The 18,378-nt window shown below is 38.6% G+C and overlaps 1 protein-coding gene across 1 annotated transcript in view; it reads right to left on the reverse strand.

The window, feature by feature from the left end:
* SLC35F2 (solute carrier family 35, member F2) overlaps nt 1-3,521 on the reverse strand; it is a 54,217-nt gene extending 50,696 nt beyond the window's left edge. Inside the window, exon 1 of the mRNA XM_012729832.1 lies at nt 3,480-3,521. Coding sequence (XP_012585286.1) covers nt 3,480-3,485 — 6 coding nt within the window. The 5' untranslated portion in view covers nt 3,486-3,521. The remainder of the gene's footprint in view (nt 1-3,479) is intronic.
* Between the last annotated feature and the right edge of the window lie 14,857 nt (nt 3,522-18,378).

Consider the following 18,378-nt stretch of genomic DNA (forward strand, 5'->3'; position numbering starts at 1 on the left):
TGCTCCCCTCAGCAGTGTACTTCTCAGTCTGCCTGTTGTGCTCCCCACTCTGTCTCTGGTGAATCCTCTCACAGCCCCTCGCCTCTGGCTTGTACCCCAGTTCTGTATGCACAAATAAATCTTTAAAAAAAACAACACTCTAGCATAGGCTTCCCTAATGGTGCAGGGGTTAAAATCTCAGTGCTATTAAGCTATCACCAGCCACTGCAGCATGAGTTCAATCCCCAGCCAGGGAGGTGACCCAAATGGCACAACAGACCTCTCCTGTTTCACCCCACTGTTCCCCTCAGCAGTGTTTTTCTGGTTCCCACTCTGTCTCTGGTGAATCCCCAACCCCACACATCTGGCCTACCCCCCAGTTCTTGTATGCATAAATAGATAATAAAAGTAAATCTTAAAAAAGACCTGTTCTTTAAAAAATATGAAATTAAATTAAAAAACACTCCAGCATAGGTGATAGAGCCCCTTTATATAAAACTGTTTTGTATAAAGACATACAATTTAAAAATGGGTTTAGATCTTGTGGCACACTGAATAATGTCCCCCCAATCCAGTTCCTAAGCCCTAGAACCTGCAGATATTATCTTTAACAGCAATAAGAACTTTGCAGGTGTAATTAAACTGCACATATAGGGAGTTCATCCTGAATTATATGGTTGACAATTAATGTAATCACAAGTGTCCTTATAAGAGGAAGTGATACAATGATGAAACAGATTGCAGTGATATGCCTGGAAGATGGGAGAGGTCACAGCCAAGGAATTAAGGCAGCCACTAGGTCAGGGCCTCTGCAAAGGAGTTGTACCGCCCACTAGCCTTGACTGTAACCCAGGGAAACTGATATGGGATTTCTGACTTCCAGTACTCTCTTGGTGGTAGTTTGTTACAGAAATCACAGGAAACAAAAGCAGATGAATGCACACTAATTGTGCAGATTGTGACAAAAGCAAGTTGCATAGCTGCAGAGAAATTGTATGATTTCATTTTAGTAAAAATGAAATCTTACTATAAATATCTTACTATAAATATCTTACTATATATAACCTATCTACATATATATTCTATGTATATTTGTGCTTGCTTGTTTTTCTATGAGTAAAAAGAAGGGTGATATTAGTCTAAGTAATGGGAGGGCTGCTTGGAAGAGAGGGAGAAATTGCCATACACATCTTCAGTATACAAGTACAATTTGCAAGTTGAAAATGTTCAGCTAAGACATTTTCCAATAGGATAGGTTACTCCTGATATAGAACATGTTCAACTTAATATGTATCCCCACAGTTTAATGGGACCGAGAAATTTAGTCAACCACTGATGTGGTTTCTAAAGCGGGGACAAAGTTTCTTCACAACATAGCAATAGTGGGAAACATCAGCAAAATGAAAAGGTGACTAACTGAGCAAAGATATTTAGAAGTCATATCTGATAAGGAATTACTATCAAAAATATATAAGGAACTCAAACATTTCAACTGCAAAAAAAAATAAACAATCCAATTTTTAAAATGGGCAAAAGATCTACATAGATATTTACCCAAAGGAGACATATAAGTATGACTAACGGTCACCAAAAAAGGTGTTCAATCTAGCCATCAGAGAAATGCAAATCAAAACCACAATGAAATATCACCAAAAAGTCAGGAAATCACTAATGAGAATGTAAATTGATGCAACCACTATAAAAATGGAGGTTCCACTTAAAAATAAAGCTATCATTTGTTCCAGCAATTTCACTTCTGGCTATTTATCTGAAGAAAACAAAAAATACTAACTTGAAAGATACCTGTACCCCCATATTAATTGTAATATTTTATAATGGTCAAGATATGAAAAAATCTAAGTATCCATTGTGAATAGATAGATACAAGAATGTGATTAAGTAGTCCCCTCTTATCTATGGGGGATAAATGCCACAGCATCCAGTGGATGCCTGAAACCACAGATAGTTCTGAATCCTGTAAATATTGTTTTTCCCCTATTCATCCACACTATGATAAAGTTTAATTTATATATTAGGCACAGTAAGAGATTAACAATGATAAGTGATAACAAAATAATATAAACATAAGTATTGTAATAAAAACTTATGTGAGTGCACTAATATTTTATGACAAGAGTTGATCCATGACCCATAGATAACTGAAGTCGAAAGGTTAACCAAAGATAAGAGGGTCCTACCAGATATGCATGTGCTTATGTACTGCACAGACATACAAACAATGGAGTCATATTCATCCATGGAAAGAATAAAACTTAGCATTTGCATCAACACAAATGGACCTTGAGGGTATTATGCTAAGTGAAAAAAGGCAGAGAGGACAAATACCATGTGATCACACTTATGCGTGGAATCTAAAAACACCTGCATAGATACAGAGAACATATTGGTGGGGGGGAGGAGAGGAAATGGATGAAGAGGGTCAAAAGGTACAAACAGTTATAAAATAAATAACTCACGAGGGGAATGTAATGTACAGCCTGATAACTCTATGTAATACTGTATTACATATTTGAAAGTTGCTAAAAGAATGAATCTGAAAAGTCCTTATCATGGGAGAAAAAATTATACTATGAATGAGAAGGATATTAACTAGATTTATTGTGGGAGTCATTTCTCAGTATGTGCATGTATAAACCATTGTGTTGTACACCTGAAAAAGAAATATAATGTTACATATCCATTATATCTTACTTGAAAAAAAAAGGGGGGGCCTCCATGGTGGTGCTGGGGTTAAAGTCTCAGTGCTATCATCGGCCACTGCAACATAAGTTCCATCACCAGCCAGGGAGCTGACCTACATGGCACATGTCTCTCCCGCTGCACTCCTCAGCAGTGTATTTCAGTAGATGCAACTGTTCTGCTCCCCACTTTGTCTCTGGTGAATCCTCTCACTCCCCACACCTCTGGCCTGTACCCCAGTTCTGTATGTATAAATAAATAAATGTTTTTTTAAAATAATAAATATGCTTCTTTTTAAAAAGAAAGAAAGCATAGTTGCACTCTAGAGTTGCTCTAAATTGACCTTACCTCCTTATCTGGGATTATTGATCTGTCTACATGATCTTACTATCACGATTAAAATACATTAAAATACATTGAGTAAACCTGTAAACACCAATCCACAAATTTTGTCCAGGTAATCTCACTGAAAAAAACTACTTCGATGATAAAGATTTTGTACATAATAACCTTACTTCTTTCAAGTTTGAACAAACATCAACCATTTATTGAGCACCTATTGTGTGCCAAAAATTATATACATGTGCTATCCCGTTCCAGTTATCAACTGTATGTATCAAATAGTACTAGATCCTAGTGACTTCAAACAAGAGTCATTTTAATATCTGTTGCACTTTCTCTGAGTCAAAAATTTAGGAAGGTCTAAACCAGGTAGTTCTTACTCTTGGTCTTCCCTGCAGTTTGGGGTAGAGGCAGGGAGGGGAAACAGTGGTTTAGGGCTGTAATATCGAATGACTGACCAGCATTTCTCTCCTCGTAGCTCTATGTGGTTGCTTATTGCCATCTCCCTCGCAGCTGGTGTCTTCAGCATAGTGGATCTGCTTACAGTGCAGCTGGTTTCCCCCGAAGCAAGTAACCTGGAGGGAAAAACAAATTCAGGATATATTGTCTGTGTTTCCCAGCCAAAGACCACCATGGAAATGGTGTAGTTAAACAAGTTAGTTGAATACTCCTAAGAAGTAGCAGTACAAACCTCATGGCAATCTCATTAAAAGGATATTAGGAAGAAGCAATCAAATTACCACAATATTTGGACTCCCATGGAATGAATTCAGGGAGGGTCTCAGGATTCACTCTGGATTGATGCTGTCAGATTGAATGCACTTCTGCCTGATAACTCAGTAAATTTCTTTTTTTTCTTTTTTAAGAAAGATTTATTTGGCCCTCCCTGGTGGCGCAGCGGGTTAAAGCACTGCACTAAGAGGCTGAAACCGCTTCCGCATGAGTTCGATTCCCGCCTGCCCTGGAGGTGACCACAGGGCGTGGCAGACTCTCCTGCCCCGCCCCCTGCTCCCCTCAGCAATGTACTTCGTCGATCTGCCTGTTCTGCTTCATGCTCTGTCTCTGAAGTCTTTCGCCACCCCTGAGTCTCTGGCCTGTACCCCGGTTCTGTATGTACAAATAAATAAATCTTAAAAAAAAAAAAAAAAAGAAAAAAAAAGAAAGATTTATTTATTTGTGCATACAGAACCGGGGTACATGCCAGAGGTTCAGGGGTGGTGAGAGGATTCACCCCAGACATAGCGGGTAGCAGAACAGGCTGCCTGATGCAGTACACTGGTGAGGGGAGCAGCGAGTGGGCCAGGAGAGGTCTGCCACACTATATGGGTCACCCCCTGGGCTGGGATTGAACTCATGCGGAAGTGGCTTTAGTTTCTTAGTGCTGTGCTTTAACCTGCTGCGCCACCAGAGAGGGCCCTAACTCAGTAAATTTCACCTTAACAATTATAGACTAGAATCAGGGTAAAACTGCGTTTAAAAAAAAAAAAAAAAGGACAGCCATGGGCCCTCCCTAAGAAGCTTAAGCAACATCTGCATAAGTTCGATCCCTGCTTGCCCTGGAGGAGATCCACATGGCGGGGCAGACCTCTCCTGGCCCGCCCGCTGCTCCCCTCAGCAGTGTACTTCGTTGATCTGCCAGTTCTGCTCCCCACTCTGTCCCTGGTGAATCCTTTCACCCTCCGCATCTCTGGCCTGTACCCCAGTTCTGTATGAATAAATAAATAAATCTTTAAAAAAAAAAAAAAAGGGACAGCCATTCTTTTGGACCACAGAGGAGAATTAGTATTTTCATGGCACAGTGACCTTGTTTTTGTGCTTAGGGAATATCATCAACTGGCCTTGCTTTGTCTCATTTATCATGCTTGCAGTGTAGTGTTGTCTGAGTATGCAAGTCTGTGACTGTCAGGTCAGCTTCCAAATGTTTAAAGACAGCTACACCACCACCCCATCACCCCTTCTCCAAATTTGTTTTCATAACCCAGCCTCAGAAGTCACAAGGCACCTTAACAATAATTACAAGCCTATCCAGACACAAGGGTAGGGAACATAAACCCTGTGACTGACTGACTGATTGCATACCTCCAAAATTTGTATGTGGAAATCAAATCACCATTGTCATACCATTTCAGGTGGTGGTGGGAGGTGGTTCAAGTTAGGTGGTGAGAGTAGAGCCCTCACTAATAGGGGACAGAGAGGTCCCTCTCTTTTTGCATCATGTGAAGACACAAGTCAGCCATCCACAACGCCAGAAAAGGTTCTGACTCTCACCTGAAGTAGGCCATTCTTACACCCTGGTCTGGGTCTTTCAGCCTCTAGAACTCTGAGAAATGTCTATTATTTAAGGCACAGTCTGTGGGAATTCATTACAGTAGCCCAAACAGATGAAGACAACTTCTACATTTGATATTGGAGAGAAAAGGTGGGCTGGGAAGAAACAGTTGCTACCAAATTGAAAAATAAGGTCTCCCACATACACTCTTCAGAGTGCTCAGGTTATTAGCTTTTTAGCTCTTGCTTTTTCTGGTGAGTAAACTAAAGCTCAGAAAGATTAAAGTGACTCATCTAAGATCTTTAGATTGTGATCACCTCTGACATTAGGGTCACCGGTCTTTCTCTCTGATTAAATGATAATATACATGGGCTTTTTTCCCAGTAATGAATTCTCCCTTTTTGTAAAATTGTTACTACACATACTTTTAAAATTTCACCAGATATACTATATTGTATAATAAAAGCTATTAAAGTTATATTTATATTAAGATGGTCATTAATTAAAATATAAGATTATAATTCTAAGTGTTTATGATTTTATATTATATTCCTTAATGAAGCATAGCTGAAAACCATACTAGTGATAAACTTTTTTTTAAAGATTTATTTATTCATACAGAGCTGGTACAGGCCAGAGGTACAGGGGCGGCGAGAGGATTCACCAGAGACAGAGTGGGGAGCAGAACAGGCAGCCTGACAAAGTACATGCTGAGGGGAGCAGAGGGCAAGTCAGGAGAGGTCTGCTGCACTATGTGGGTCACCTCTGGGGCGGGGGATCAAACTCACACTAAAGTGGCTTTAGCCTCTTAGTGTTGTGCTTTAACCTGCTGCGCCACCAGGGAGGGCCCTAAACTGTAACATTTTTATTGAAAATAAAAAAGAAGCAACATTTTGAAGCAAGTTTACAGACATTGGTATTTAAGGTCTTTTCATGCTAAACCAAGGTTTAAGGTATTACCATTTTTATGAAAAGCAAATGGGAAAATTTCCAAATGTAATCTGTATTTAGGTTCATCTTAAAAACCTTATTTTAAAATCTTAGTTTAATACACTGAAATATTATTCAGCCATAAAAAAACAATCAAATTGCCACTTGGGACAACATGGGTGAGTCTGGAGGGCATTATGTTGAGTGAGATGAGTCAGACAATAACAGATATGCAGGATCTCACTTAGATGTGGTCCCTGGCATTATTACTAAATTTTGAAACTAAGCTCTCACTCCTTGTCCAGAGGGCAAATTTGGGAGTCTTGAATGGATAAAGGGAGTGGAAGGGACCGCCTTGGGAACAGTACCATTAAGTTGATGATCCCATTAGCTGATCTATTGTATATATGTAGGTACATATATGTATGTATATATGTATATATAACATTATATGTATATATAACATTATATATATATTACACACATGCAAATATTATATATATATTATACACACACACATATATATCTCCACTATAATTCAGATCATCAGAACACAACAAACACTAGCACCCTAACCAATCAGTGATGCCTGGATTATAAATAGAGCTTCCAGGCCCCTCACTCTGAACAACTGATCTCTCCTGTCTCACCTGCTGCTTCTCTTAGCTGTGTTTCAATTAATCGACCATTTCTGTTCTCTACTCTGTTTCTGGTGAAATATTTCATCCCTGTACCTGTGGCCTACATCTTATTCTTCCCCATGACAGATGTGAACTCTAAAAAGGTAGAACTCATAGAAACAGAGCAATGATGACTGACAGGGCTGGGGAGCAGGAAATTACTACCAAAGAGCACAAAGAGAAGATGAACAAGTCCTGGGAAATCATGTACAGCATGGCAACCATAGTTGACTATATAGTATTGTGTACTTTCAATTTGCTAAGAGAGTACATCTTAAAAGTTCTCACCCCCCACCACACACACACAAAGGTAACTATGTGAGGTGGTGGATGTGTTAGCTAAACTTAATGGATCATCCTTGTACTTGTCAATTATATCTCAATAAAGTTGGGGAAGAAACACTTATTTTAAAAGTTCTCTTTGTAGCATCCTGTTAAACATACCTATTGGCTCTCTACTTGAGCCTCACAAAGACAAATTGCTATCTTATTCCAGCTAAGATTCTTTATGTTCTTTTTCAGAAATATTCTGTGAGTTTTGATGTCAACTTATCTTCAATGTGAATTGCCAGAAGTACACAAGGTAGCATAAACAAAAATGTCAGAATTATTTATCCTTAAGCAGAGTGAATCAATACTTCTCTGTGCTGAGATGGCAAATTAGTTTGAGAAATTCACATTATTATCAGTACCTTATGGGCATATTGCAAATCAATCAGGTCATTGGTTGTGGGCAGATAATGTGAAGACCATTATTCTCAATGAAGTTTCTAGACTTCATAGGCACCTTTACCTTTTTTCCATCTTTCCTTCCTTCCCTGCGCAAAGATCTTTGGAATACCTATTGTGTTGAGGGCCTTATGCTAGGTGACAGGAAGGATGTAAAAATAAGACTTGGCTCTTGCCCTCAAATTGAGTACAGTTTAATAAAGAAGAGACTTGTACACAAACGTAAATGATCATATTCATATTATCTATTGGAAGAGTGAAGATTCTAAGAATTAAGCTTTTTTCTGGATTATTCCTTAATTCCACTACATACTCTTTTCTGCCCATAATCCCAAAAGATTTCTCTTCCTTTCACCTCTTTTCTAGAAACCATTGCCTGAATCCTTTTTACTCAGTTCATCTAGCCCCTGCAATAAATAGGCAAGGGATGCTGAAAAAGAAGCAAGTATGGAATTGAACAACAATAACAATAAAATGTGAAAAAAGAAAACAGAAATATCATCCGAGAACCTTAATAGAAAAGTGAAGGGAATTGATTCAAGCATACAGATGCTATACCCAAGACTTCATTGTAAGAGGTTTTTTGGGAGGCAAGCCCACAGAGTAAAGAGCAAGCTGAGAGAGACAGGAGGAAAGACAATCAAGCACCAGTTATTAGCTGGTTACCACTGTGGGCAACTGGAGCTGATCTTACTGGGAATCTTCTGAGTAACAAACTGGATGCAACTCAGTTGTCCTCCTGAAGGATGGAAGTGGTGTTTATTCAACAACTCCAAGTCCACTTGGTAGAGAGTTACCTATGGCATTAACTTCTGTGAGTTGAGAAAGCTCTGAGCAGGAAAACAGAGAAATGCTTGAAGGCAGACACTCTCTGTATACAAATAATTGTTCACCAATTCTAGAATGGGCACCAACCATCATAAATGTAGCTGAAATCAGAGACTGCACTAGAGAGGCTACTATAATATATTACACCAAAAGGAAAAAAAAATCTCAGTTGCCTCCTTCGGTCTTATTTCTGTTATTAGTCATAAGACCATAAGATTTCAACTGATTTGGGTCTTACCTAATAGAATGATCCAAGCTAAGACAAGTCATATGCAGTTAAAAGCATTGTTCTGGAGTTAGATTATCTGGTTTGAAACCCAGCTCTGCCGCTTATTGACTCTGTGACACTGGCTGATTTGTTTAATCTCTCTGTGCCTCTATATGCTCATCTCTAAAACAAAGACAATGAAAGTATATCAGAGTTATTGTGAGAGAAGTAAATGAGTTGATAAATGTAAAATGCTTAGTACCTTATATGACATAGCATCAATGCTATCTAGATATAAGGTTTTGTATATTTCCTGAGAATCCTGGACTAAAACTTTGGGTGGTTTAGCTTCCCAATAATTTTTATCACTGGCCTAGCATATAAAAGACCACCTAAAGGATTCTGTAGATTGTAGAAAGACTCTTTTAATGTCCCATTGAACAGCAGCAACCCTCAGCCCTATTTCTTCTCAGTGCTGAAGATCAATGATCCTAGTAAGTATAGTGACCTATTTGTCATTGGTGAGCAGCTGGACATCGGACCACTATAACCAAAAAAATCCAAAGCCTTCACTACATTCAGCAGCAAAAAGAACAGACAAATGGCTTCCACATCACCTTTACCTTTAAAATCTCTATTGCAAAAGATAGCTTTTAAAAAAAAAATCTGTATTTCGGACAGCTTTTCCAAGTGTTTAACTGTTTAACAGAGAAAAATACACTTTTTAACATACCTCTCAGTTAGAGAACTTTCTAAAACATTGACAGGTACAAAGATATGATATATTAGCTGTGTTTTTAAAGAGTCTAACAAGAAAATGTGGAAAGGAATTGGGAAAAGATCAACAGAATGTTAATATTGAAGCTGGATGATGGATAGATACATGGAGTCCATTATACTAGTCTTTCTACTGTCATAAATGCTTGGGAAATGCCCATAATAACAGACTTTTTTAGATAATATAACTACAGAGGAGTCTGAAAGATCTTATTTTTACCTTTCCAACTTTTGAAAACCACAGAAGGGACACTGGAAGGAACCAGATGGAGTTCAAGTGCTAAACCATGATGTTACCACATACATGATACACAAGAGAGAGAGATGATACATGCATCAAAATGCTCTTCTCACACAACAGATTCCATCTCTTCAGTAACTGGTGTGGGGTCAGTCCTTCCAAAATGGTCAGATAGACTTTTTTCAATGAGACTATAGGAAGTGCTTTTTCACCATGGTATGAGAACTAAAGGTCAATCATAACTCTCTGAGCCTCAGTAGGTTACTTAAAAAAATATAGTTTGAGGCCTCCCTGGTGGCCGAGGGGTTAAGTCTCAGTGTGTTCAACTCTCTAAGGCTTGAGTTCAATCCCTGGCCAAGAAGCTGACCCACATATGGTACAGCAGACCTCTCCTGTTTTTCCCACTGTTCCCCTCAGCAGTGTATTTCAATGAATTTGCCTGTTCTGAACCCCACTCTTACCTGGTAAATCCTCTCACCTCTTTGACCTCAGTTCTTTCATACATGAATAAATAAACCTAAAAAAAAAAGAATACACCAATGAGTTCCCTGAAGGCCAGGAAAAGTTTCTATTCTTATCTAGGTCTTTAGTCCCTTCTGATAAAAAAAAAAGGAAGGGGGGCTATTATATCCTAAGTTTCTTACCTTTTCCTAATTGAAAAAGCAATTGCTATTCTGCCTTTTAGGACCTAGTAAAACATAGTTTGAAGGCTCTCATCCAGCTCTAGGTTTATCAGTAATTATGTGCTCTCTAAGAATCTTAAAGGTCATCCCCTTCTCTGTCATAAAAATTCTTTCCCTCTCTGTCTTTGATGCTCCAGATCCTAAAATCCAAAATAAATATCCTCCCACTTGCTCCATTATTCTTTAGATTTACAGTCATGTGAATTCACCATATGTATGTTATCAAATTCATTGTGTTTCCATTGCTAATCCATCTGATGCTGTTTCAATTCCTTGCCCAGGCGAAGAAGAACCCAGCAAGTACAGGGTGATTTATTTTGAACCCTGACACTGGAATATTTAAATGTGTGAGATACATCTCCTTACCTTAGAAAGTGCTGAAAGTTATAAATTTGGGGGCTATTTACCAGCAGTAAGATGACAGTGTGGATAAGCATCACATCTCTTAAGAGATCTAGGTGAGAAATGTGGGCCTATAGCTTTGAGTGCATATAAAGATATTTTAAGCCCAAGAATGAACTAAACATCTTATTGAACTGCTGACAATTTTGAAAAGTATTGAAAAATCATAGGTGCATTGATTTACTTTTTTTTTTTTTCAAAGTCAACAAACTTTGGACTCCCTTCCTGGAGCACTTTTTATACTAATCTCATTCTCATTAAGGAGTAAATAAGGAAACTTTAATGAATATGTGGGGTTTGGGGAGGGTGCATGTGGAAGTTAGGTTTATAACCAGAGCCACTTCATATAAAATCTACACTGTAGATTATTGCATTATCGTTCAAATACTGAATTGCTTTTGAAAAGTTTCCAAGCAGAAGGACAAAGAGAAGAGGTTTACATTTAGAATGTAATGGAGCATCATTTAAAAGTGCTGCTCTTAAAAAATAAGTAGGTAAGCATTTGAGAAATGTGGGCATATAGTATTGAGTGCATATAAAGATATTTTAAGCTCAAGAATGAACTAAACATATTATTGAACTGCTGACAGTTTTGAAAGTATTAAAAATCATAGGTGCACAAAGAACTGAAAAATCAACCACAGTGATATCCTGTATCAATTGTCTAAACACTGTTCCTGCTGTTTCTTACAGTTATACTCACAGGTTCAACCTACTTGTCAGCAAAAATTAAATGGCAGAGTTGTAGTGATATTATTACTGAGATGTTGCCTACTTTTACCAAACACTCTTCAAGGCATTTACTAATGCACTACAATGTGTAGTCATAAATAATTAAAATCAAATAAATTCAGAATGTTTAAATAATTTAAACACTCATCAAAATAAATCAGCTGAGAATCCTGAGGCTTCATAGATTTGATTTGCTTACTTTGATTTAGCTGTTTCCTCATTAAATCTGATAAGATTTAAAAAACTGTTAAATTTCCAACTCGTTTATGCCAAAGATTTCCTTTACTATCTTGCAAAACACATTTACTAAGAAATAACAAGTACAAAAACAAGAAAGCTCTATAAACTGTTCAGTAAATTTGGGTGGGTTTTCCACAAGTCACAAGTGCCCCAAATTCACAGCGCCATCCCATTTCTCCCTAAGTACATTTTACAAACCACATATCCCAGTGTTGGGTTTCAGGTAAATGGTCCTTGAGTTCAGCACAGGAATATATAAATATATTAATATGTAAATGTGTCCTTGGCATCAAAAATTAACAATCCATTGGAGAAATAAAATATGTACAGTAAAATTAACTGCAAAATAAAGCAATAAGTGTTAAGTGCTTAAATTCTACAGGGATTTGGAATTAAGATAGGATGGCCACCAGCTCCATCAAAGAATTCCTGAAAGAGGAAAAAAAGACTTTCTCTGAGCTTTTCGTTTATGTACTTACTTTTTCTGCAAAACACATTATTATTTCTATTTTCTCCACAGGGAGAGAAGATTCCGGGTTGGCTAAAAAGCACCCTAGTGGGTGCAGGAGGCTCAGGCAGAAGTCTTGCACCGGATGCTCCTAGTCATCCTTGTAGGGGAGCCTTTCTAAGATCAACTCTCAGCAGGCTTAGGGGTGCCAGCCTGGAGGGATGTAGGGTGGGAGGGGAGGGGGATCACCCAGCCAGATGAGTTGTTCCTGTGCCTTCAGGACACTGCTCTCTAGACAAGCACGGAGGAACCCAGGTGCAGTCCCCAAAGGACTGGTCATGTCTGCCAGAGCCGCGTTGGCTTCCCAAGGGTTCTGGGTTTAAGGGTTCACTTCTGGGTATGGCCACCGCACGTGCGGGTAGCGGCTGGTTTTCTGCCTAACGCTTCTCACCTCTTACTGGCTGGGCAAGCTGCCCCGCCCTCCAGAGCCACGCGATCCGGTGGAACTAGCCGCTGAGAAGGGTGGGTGCGGGCGCACGAAGACACTGGGGATCCGACGGTTGGCTGGGGGCCTCTGGCTCGGTTGAATTCTTCAGTACTTCGGGCAGCTCTGGCTTGACCGGTAATAGGCAGCTAATCCCTGAAGAGGGTGCTGGCTCGTCCTGAGGTAGAGAATGGCAGAGAGGCTGCGAGTGGAAAAAGGCAGCTCAGGGTCCCTCCTGTTCAAACACTGTTGAAGCAAGAGACAGATTCACCGCCAGCCGGGCGCCCCCTTTACGTTTACATTATGATTGGAACTGAGAGCTGAAACGAGCCAAAGAAAGCATCTGCAAGTGAGGTCAAAAGTGGAGTATTATGTGCAGCCGTGGAAGAATAAGCAAGTAGCCCGCCTGAAGGAGAGGGTTTCCTAAGAAACAGGAAGATGTAGACAGAAAGGTAAGTTGGAACCAACCCTTGGAGAGTAAATCGAGGGGCTCCATTTTCATTTTAGAGACAGACCTTAAGAGATGTGTGATTAATAGAGTACTAAGGTGGCTGCTGTAGAAATAAATGAGAAAGAAAAGATATGAATGGAGAACCACTAGAAGGTAATTATTGCAGAACCACATTTAGTGTGTCAACTGGAATCAGTCTCAAAGATAAAGCGTTTATTAGATCTTCAGTGTGATGATTCCAATCCTGGAGGCACTTGGACAGATTTCACTGTGAGAACTGTTGCAACAATCACAAGGTTGAGGTTAGTGTATACTGATACAAACAGTGACATGAAAAAAAAAAGTAATTATTCATAGGGCTTCTGGTCCTAGATTATTTTGACCTAAAGGTTTCATGAGGTTATTTACTCCCAAGGGAAAGCAACTGCTGGGGGAGTTAATCACTTCTGTGGTTGCTAAAGGCTTGGTGGGAATCTGAAGTCTGGGTGGGTGTCCTCTAGTTTGCCAGTCATGAGGAGGGGTTAAAAAACACGTTTTCTGCAGGCCGTAGATTTTTACAAAACAGTATCACCAACTTCAAGTCTTTGCTTTCTTGCCCACTAGAACAGAACATTTTCCAACATGTACACAAGTTGCAGGGACAACTTGAATCTTGATGATAAGAACACATGAGAAGGAATTACAATAAGAGCATTGTCAGAGAATCTACAGAATTCAATGGTTTAACCAGGACGAAGAGATGAAAGAAAACCTGAAGATTTTGAGAGTGACTGAGAGCATAATGGTACTGTTGACAAAGAGAAATCAGATGGCAACTGTGAAAAGTGAATGAGTTTGATTTTCAACCATATGGCATTTTAAGGAGAAGCTGAGCTTTCAAGGGGGTCATATTTGGGCCTGTGAGAGGTACACTAGAAAGATAATGCTAGAGAGTGAATTTCTTTTGCTTAGATGTGGAAACTGAAATAATGAAACTAAGCTGAGGTTCAGAATGTACATAGAGAAAACCAGAATTAACCTGGCAAATGCCCTCAGTTAGAGGATGGAAAACGAAAGGGAGGCCATTTGTGGGGACCAAAATGCAGGAAATGGGAACAGGTAACATGAATGCTAATGACTAATTTTGAAGTATATCTTTCACAATTTCTCATAGTATTCATTAAGATATAAGATGCTGAAAATTTACTAAAGGATAATAACAATGAAAGAATGATGCCTAACCCCTTTTCAGGAATTCTGTCAGTAGAAATTATAACATATTGAGACATAAACATTGCAATGTTTTCCAATTAAATGTACATTGCTGCTGTAAGTGAGGTGAAGCTAATGGACATATTTGTATGCAAATAAACAAGTATAATAAATACATAATTTCTAGGAAAGATAAGGTGAAACTGTTCATAACAATGACTTCTATGTACATAGTGAGAAATAAATCAATCACTAGGTGTCCAACACGATGAACAAAGTACTTTTAATAGACCAAGTTAATTGAATTAATAATGTACGTCATTGTTGTCGAATCATTTCATCACCTGGGGAAATCCAAACATTGAAATATATATTAAAGTCTAATTATTCACTAACACTTTATTTAAAAAGCCTTAAATCCACTCAGATGTAGGTCTCTGAGTCTAACTGAACTGATCCTATTTCTGCATTATGTTTGTAATAAAGTAAAGGAATAAAGGAGATAATTACCTTGTATAAGCATAAACTATTGTTGATATGTTTTTGGGGAACCACTGAATTACTGGAAAATCTTAAGGTGTTAATTTTAGAAAGAAAAGGCTGTTTGGAAAAACAGTATGGATTTGGGAGTCAAGCAAATTCAGACCCAAACAAAACATTGGGAGGATTATATGCATGGCTATCTGTGCACATAAAAATGCTTAGTGTTGCTGAGTAACTAAGGAAGTTCTGACTTCTGGGCAACAGAGGGAGCCAGACATAAATCACTAACCAAGTAAAATGCTGACGTAATAATAATAGCTGTTAGTAGACATCAATTTTTATCCCGATTTTACAGAACAAGAAACTGAGTCCTAGAGAGGTTATGTAAATTGCCTGAAGTCACACAATTAACAAGTGATTAACTCAAATCCAGATTTACTAACACTAAGCTCTGGACTCTTCATGACAGATATATGCAACATCCAGAAAAAAGTTGAACAGAAAGTGCTATGAATGTAGAAAGGAGGGGGCTCTTAATGCAGAGAGGCAAGAAACAACACCAAGAAGTTAAAAAAGGAGCAAGAGTGACTTTACTGAGAAGGTGACAAAGGCAGCTTCTTAGGAAGTAAGAGCTTGGTAGACAGGCAAGGAGGTTACAGGGGGAAAGAGGAACTGCAAACACAAGCTGTGGCTGACACAGAGGGTGCATGGAGGTATAGCAAAAGATGTCAGAGAGGTCAGCAGGGATCTGTCTTGTAAAGAACTTGATGCCTCCTGAAGTGTTGAAATGGCAGGAAACACTGGAATGTCATGATCATTCTGTCATGAATGTACATGAGGGCTGGCAGTAGAAACAATAATTCGGAGATGTCATGTCAGTCAACAAGCAAAAGACAATGAGAATCTGAAGTAAGGTTGCAGAAGATGGGTGGGGGTGTTAAGATACTATAAGTAGTACTGATTGGATGTAAGGAGGCAGCTGGGCTCACTTCTGCCTAAGGCAACTGCGTGCCTTGGTTTATGGAACAGGAGTTAAAGTGCCATCAAGCTATGGCCAGCCATTGCAGCACAAATTCAATCTCCAACTGGCCAGGGAACTGACCCCCAGGGCACAGCAGGCCTCTCCTGTCTCAGCCCACTGCTCCCCTCAGCACTGTATTTCAGTAGATCCACCTGTTTTGCTCCCCACTCTCTGGTGAATCCTCTTACCCCTTCTTCACATCTCTGGCTTACACCCCAATTCTTGTATGCATAAGTAAATAAATCTCTTCTAAAGATCTAAAAAGAAAGCAAATCTGAAGTGGAAAATTATGAATGTTACATTTGACTTTTTGTAGCTAGAGCACCTCTAAAACATCCAGATGAAGATGCATATAGCAAGATAGTAAAAATATTTATGCCTGTCACTAGGAAGTAATTTCTCAATATCTACTAATATCCAACTTATTTAGTCTTTCTAAGTGTACCATATTAATTAAAAAAGCTTTTTTTTTTCATATATAGACATAAAAGCGTATGTACTGAGTAACTTACACCACTCGACAACATCACAGCAATAGTAAACAACAGATCCCTTGGTAGGAATGCCAGTCTGGCTCCCAAACTTTACGCAGTGCATTAGACAGTACTGCCGCCATGTGTGTCCAGGTTGCAATAGCAGAAGGAAAATATATCACCTTCTCCATTGTTTTAGGAAACTTGATACATACTCAACTACTTAGATGCTAATAAGAATTTAATAGGACAGATTCTTAGTCTGTATCATCTTTTGTGAAAACTTTTCCGAACCCTGTCATATGGTTTGGTATTTCTCAGAATAAAACTTTAACAATAATTTTTGACATAAAAGTTATTTAGTAAGTAGAGAAGGTTAAATCTTTTCAATTTGTTGAGTTACCAAAAAATAGCATATCAGAAGTTAGACTAGAAGTAAAATATAATTACTTGCTGTACTATCTTCCTGTGTTTTTTAGCACTAAAGCTTGAACTTGTATCTAGTACTAACAAAAGTATTGTTATGCATGATAGTCATATTCTGAAGATTTAGGGGGAAATGCCAAAATAATAAAGTATGATTTTCCTTGAGGGGAATTTCTAAAATGCAGCTTTCACTTAACTATGTGGAGTTTTCACAAAACCATTCTGATTTTGATTTTCAAAATCAGAAACATAGTCCAAAAGAGGAGAATAATTATGAATCTTTTCATTAACTTATCCAGTAATTAAATATTGAGTGCTTACTATGTACCAGGTACGATTCTGATGTTGCATATATACAGTATGGGAAATGGAGAAGGGAAGTGAATAAATGAGTTAATACAGCATAGGAAGATTACCAGGTGGCTACAAGTGCTAGTGACAGGAATCAAGGAATGGAAAAGCTGAAATTGGTAATAGCTAAAGCTTGTATCAGAAGAACTAAGTGTTAGCTAGGCTTTGCCATGGACTAGTGTTTAGTCCTCAAACAAAGCATCTTCCCTGGATTTTAGTTCTTCATACATCCAATAAAAGGCATTTTAAAACAGTGTATTGAACACATGTGACTATCCTTGTTTCATTTCAAAATCTCAGCAAGTGAACAGATTCACAGAAAGAAAACAATAGCAGACAAAGGTAAATTTTGGAAGATAAAAGTGAACAAGTAGTAACATTAAACAGACCTGAGGAAGCTGAAATTCCAGTCTGGAAAGTCAAAAGCCAAACAAAACCACTGAAGAGAATAAAGTGACTCAGAGGAAATATAGACTAAACAAGAACCAAAACAAAACTTTAAAAATAATATAATAATGTATGCATAAAACAAGAACAGTGTACTCTAAAAAGAAAAAAATCATGACTTTCTCTGGAGGCACAACAGGTTGAAATGCAGCACTGTGAAGTCAAAGTCCCTGCAAGTTCCATCCCTGCCCTGGATTCACATGGCGCAGCAGACCTCTCCTGTCACTGCGGCTCCCCTTAGCAGTGTACTTCATCAGTCTGTCTGTTCTGCTCCCCACTCTGATTCTGGTGAATCCTCACTGCCCATGCACCTCTGGTTTGCACCCCAGTTCTGTATGCATAAATAAATAAATCTTCCCCCCGCAAAAAAACCCTTAACATATTAGTAAAAAAACAAAAAAATCAGAAAGCAACAAAAAACTTTTTGGAAATTCAAGTATGATAACACAAAAATTTGGCAAAACAACTAAAAGGAGTCTCCCTGGTGGCCTAGAGGTTAGTCTCAATGCTATCACCCATATGGCCTAAGTTCACCCACCCAGGGAACTAATCTGCATATGGGGCAGCAGACCTCTGTATATCACCCTACCCTCAGCAATGTATTTCAGTAAATCCACCTGTTCTGTTCCCCACTCTGTCTCAGATGAATTCTCTTAGCCCCTCACCCCACTTGTCTGGCCTACACCCCAGTTCTTCTATGCATACATACATATATACATAAATCTCTCTCTTCTTTAATTTTTATTATTATTTTTAAATTTATTTATGCTTACAGAACTGGGGTACAAACCAGAAGTGCAGGGGGTGAGAGGATTCACCAGAGACAGAGTGGGGAGCAGAACAGGCAGATCAACGAAGTACAC

Source organism: Condylura cristata, unplaced genomic scaffold, assembly GCF_000260355.1.
Source record: "Condylura cristata isolate star-nosed mole 26May11 unplaced genomic scaffold, ConCri1.0 scaffold00025, whole genome shotgun sequence".
In the NCBI taxonomy this organism is placed as follows: Eukaryota; Metazoa; Chordata; class Mammalia; order Eulipotyphla; family Talpidae; genus Condylura; species Condylura cristata.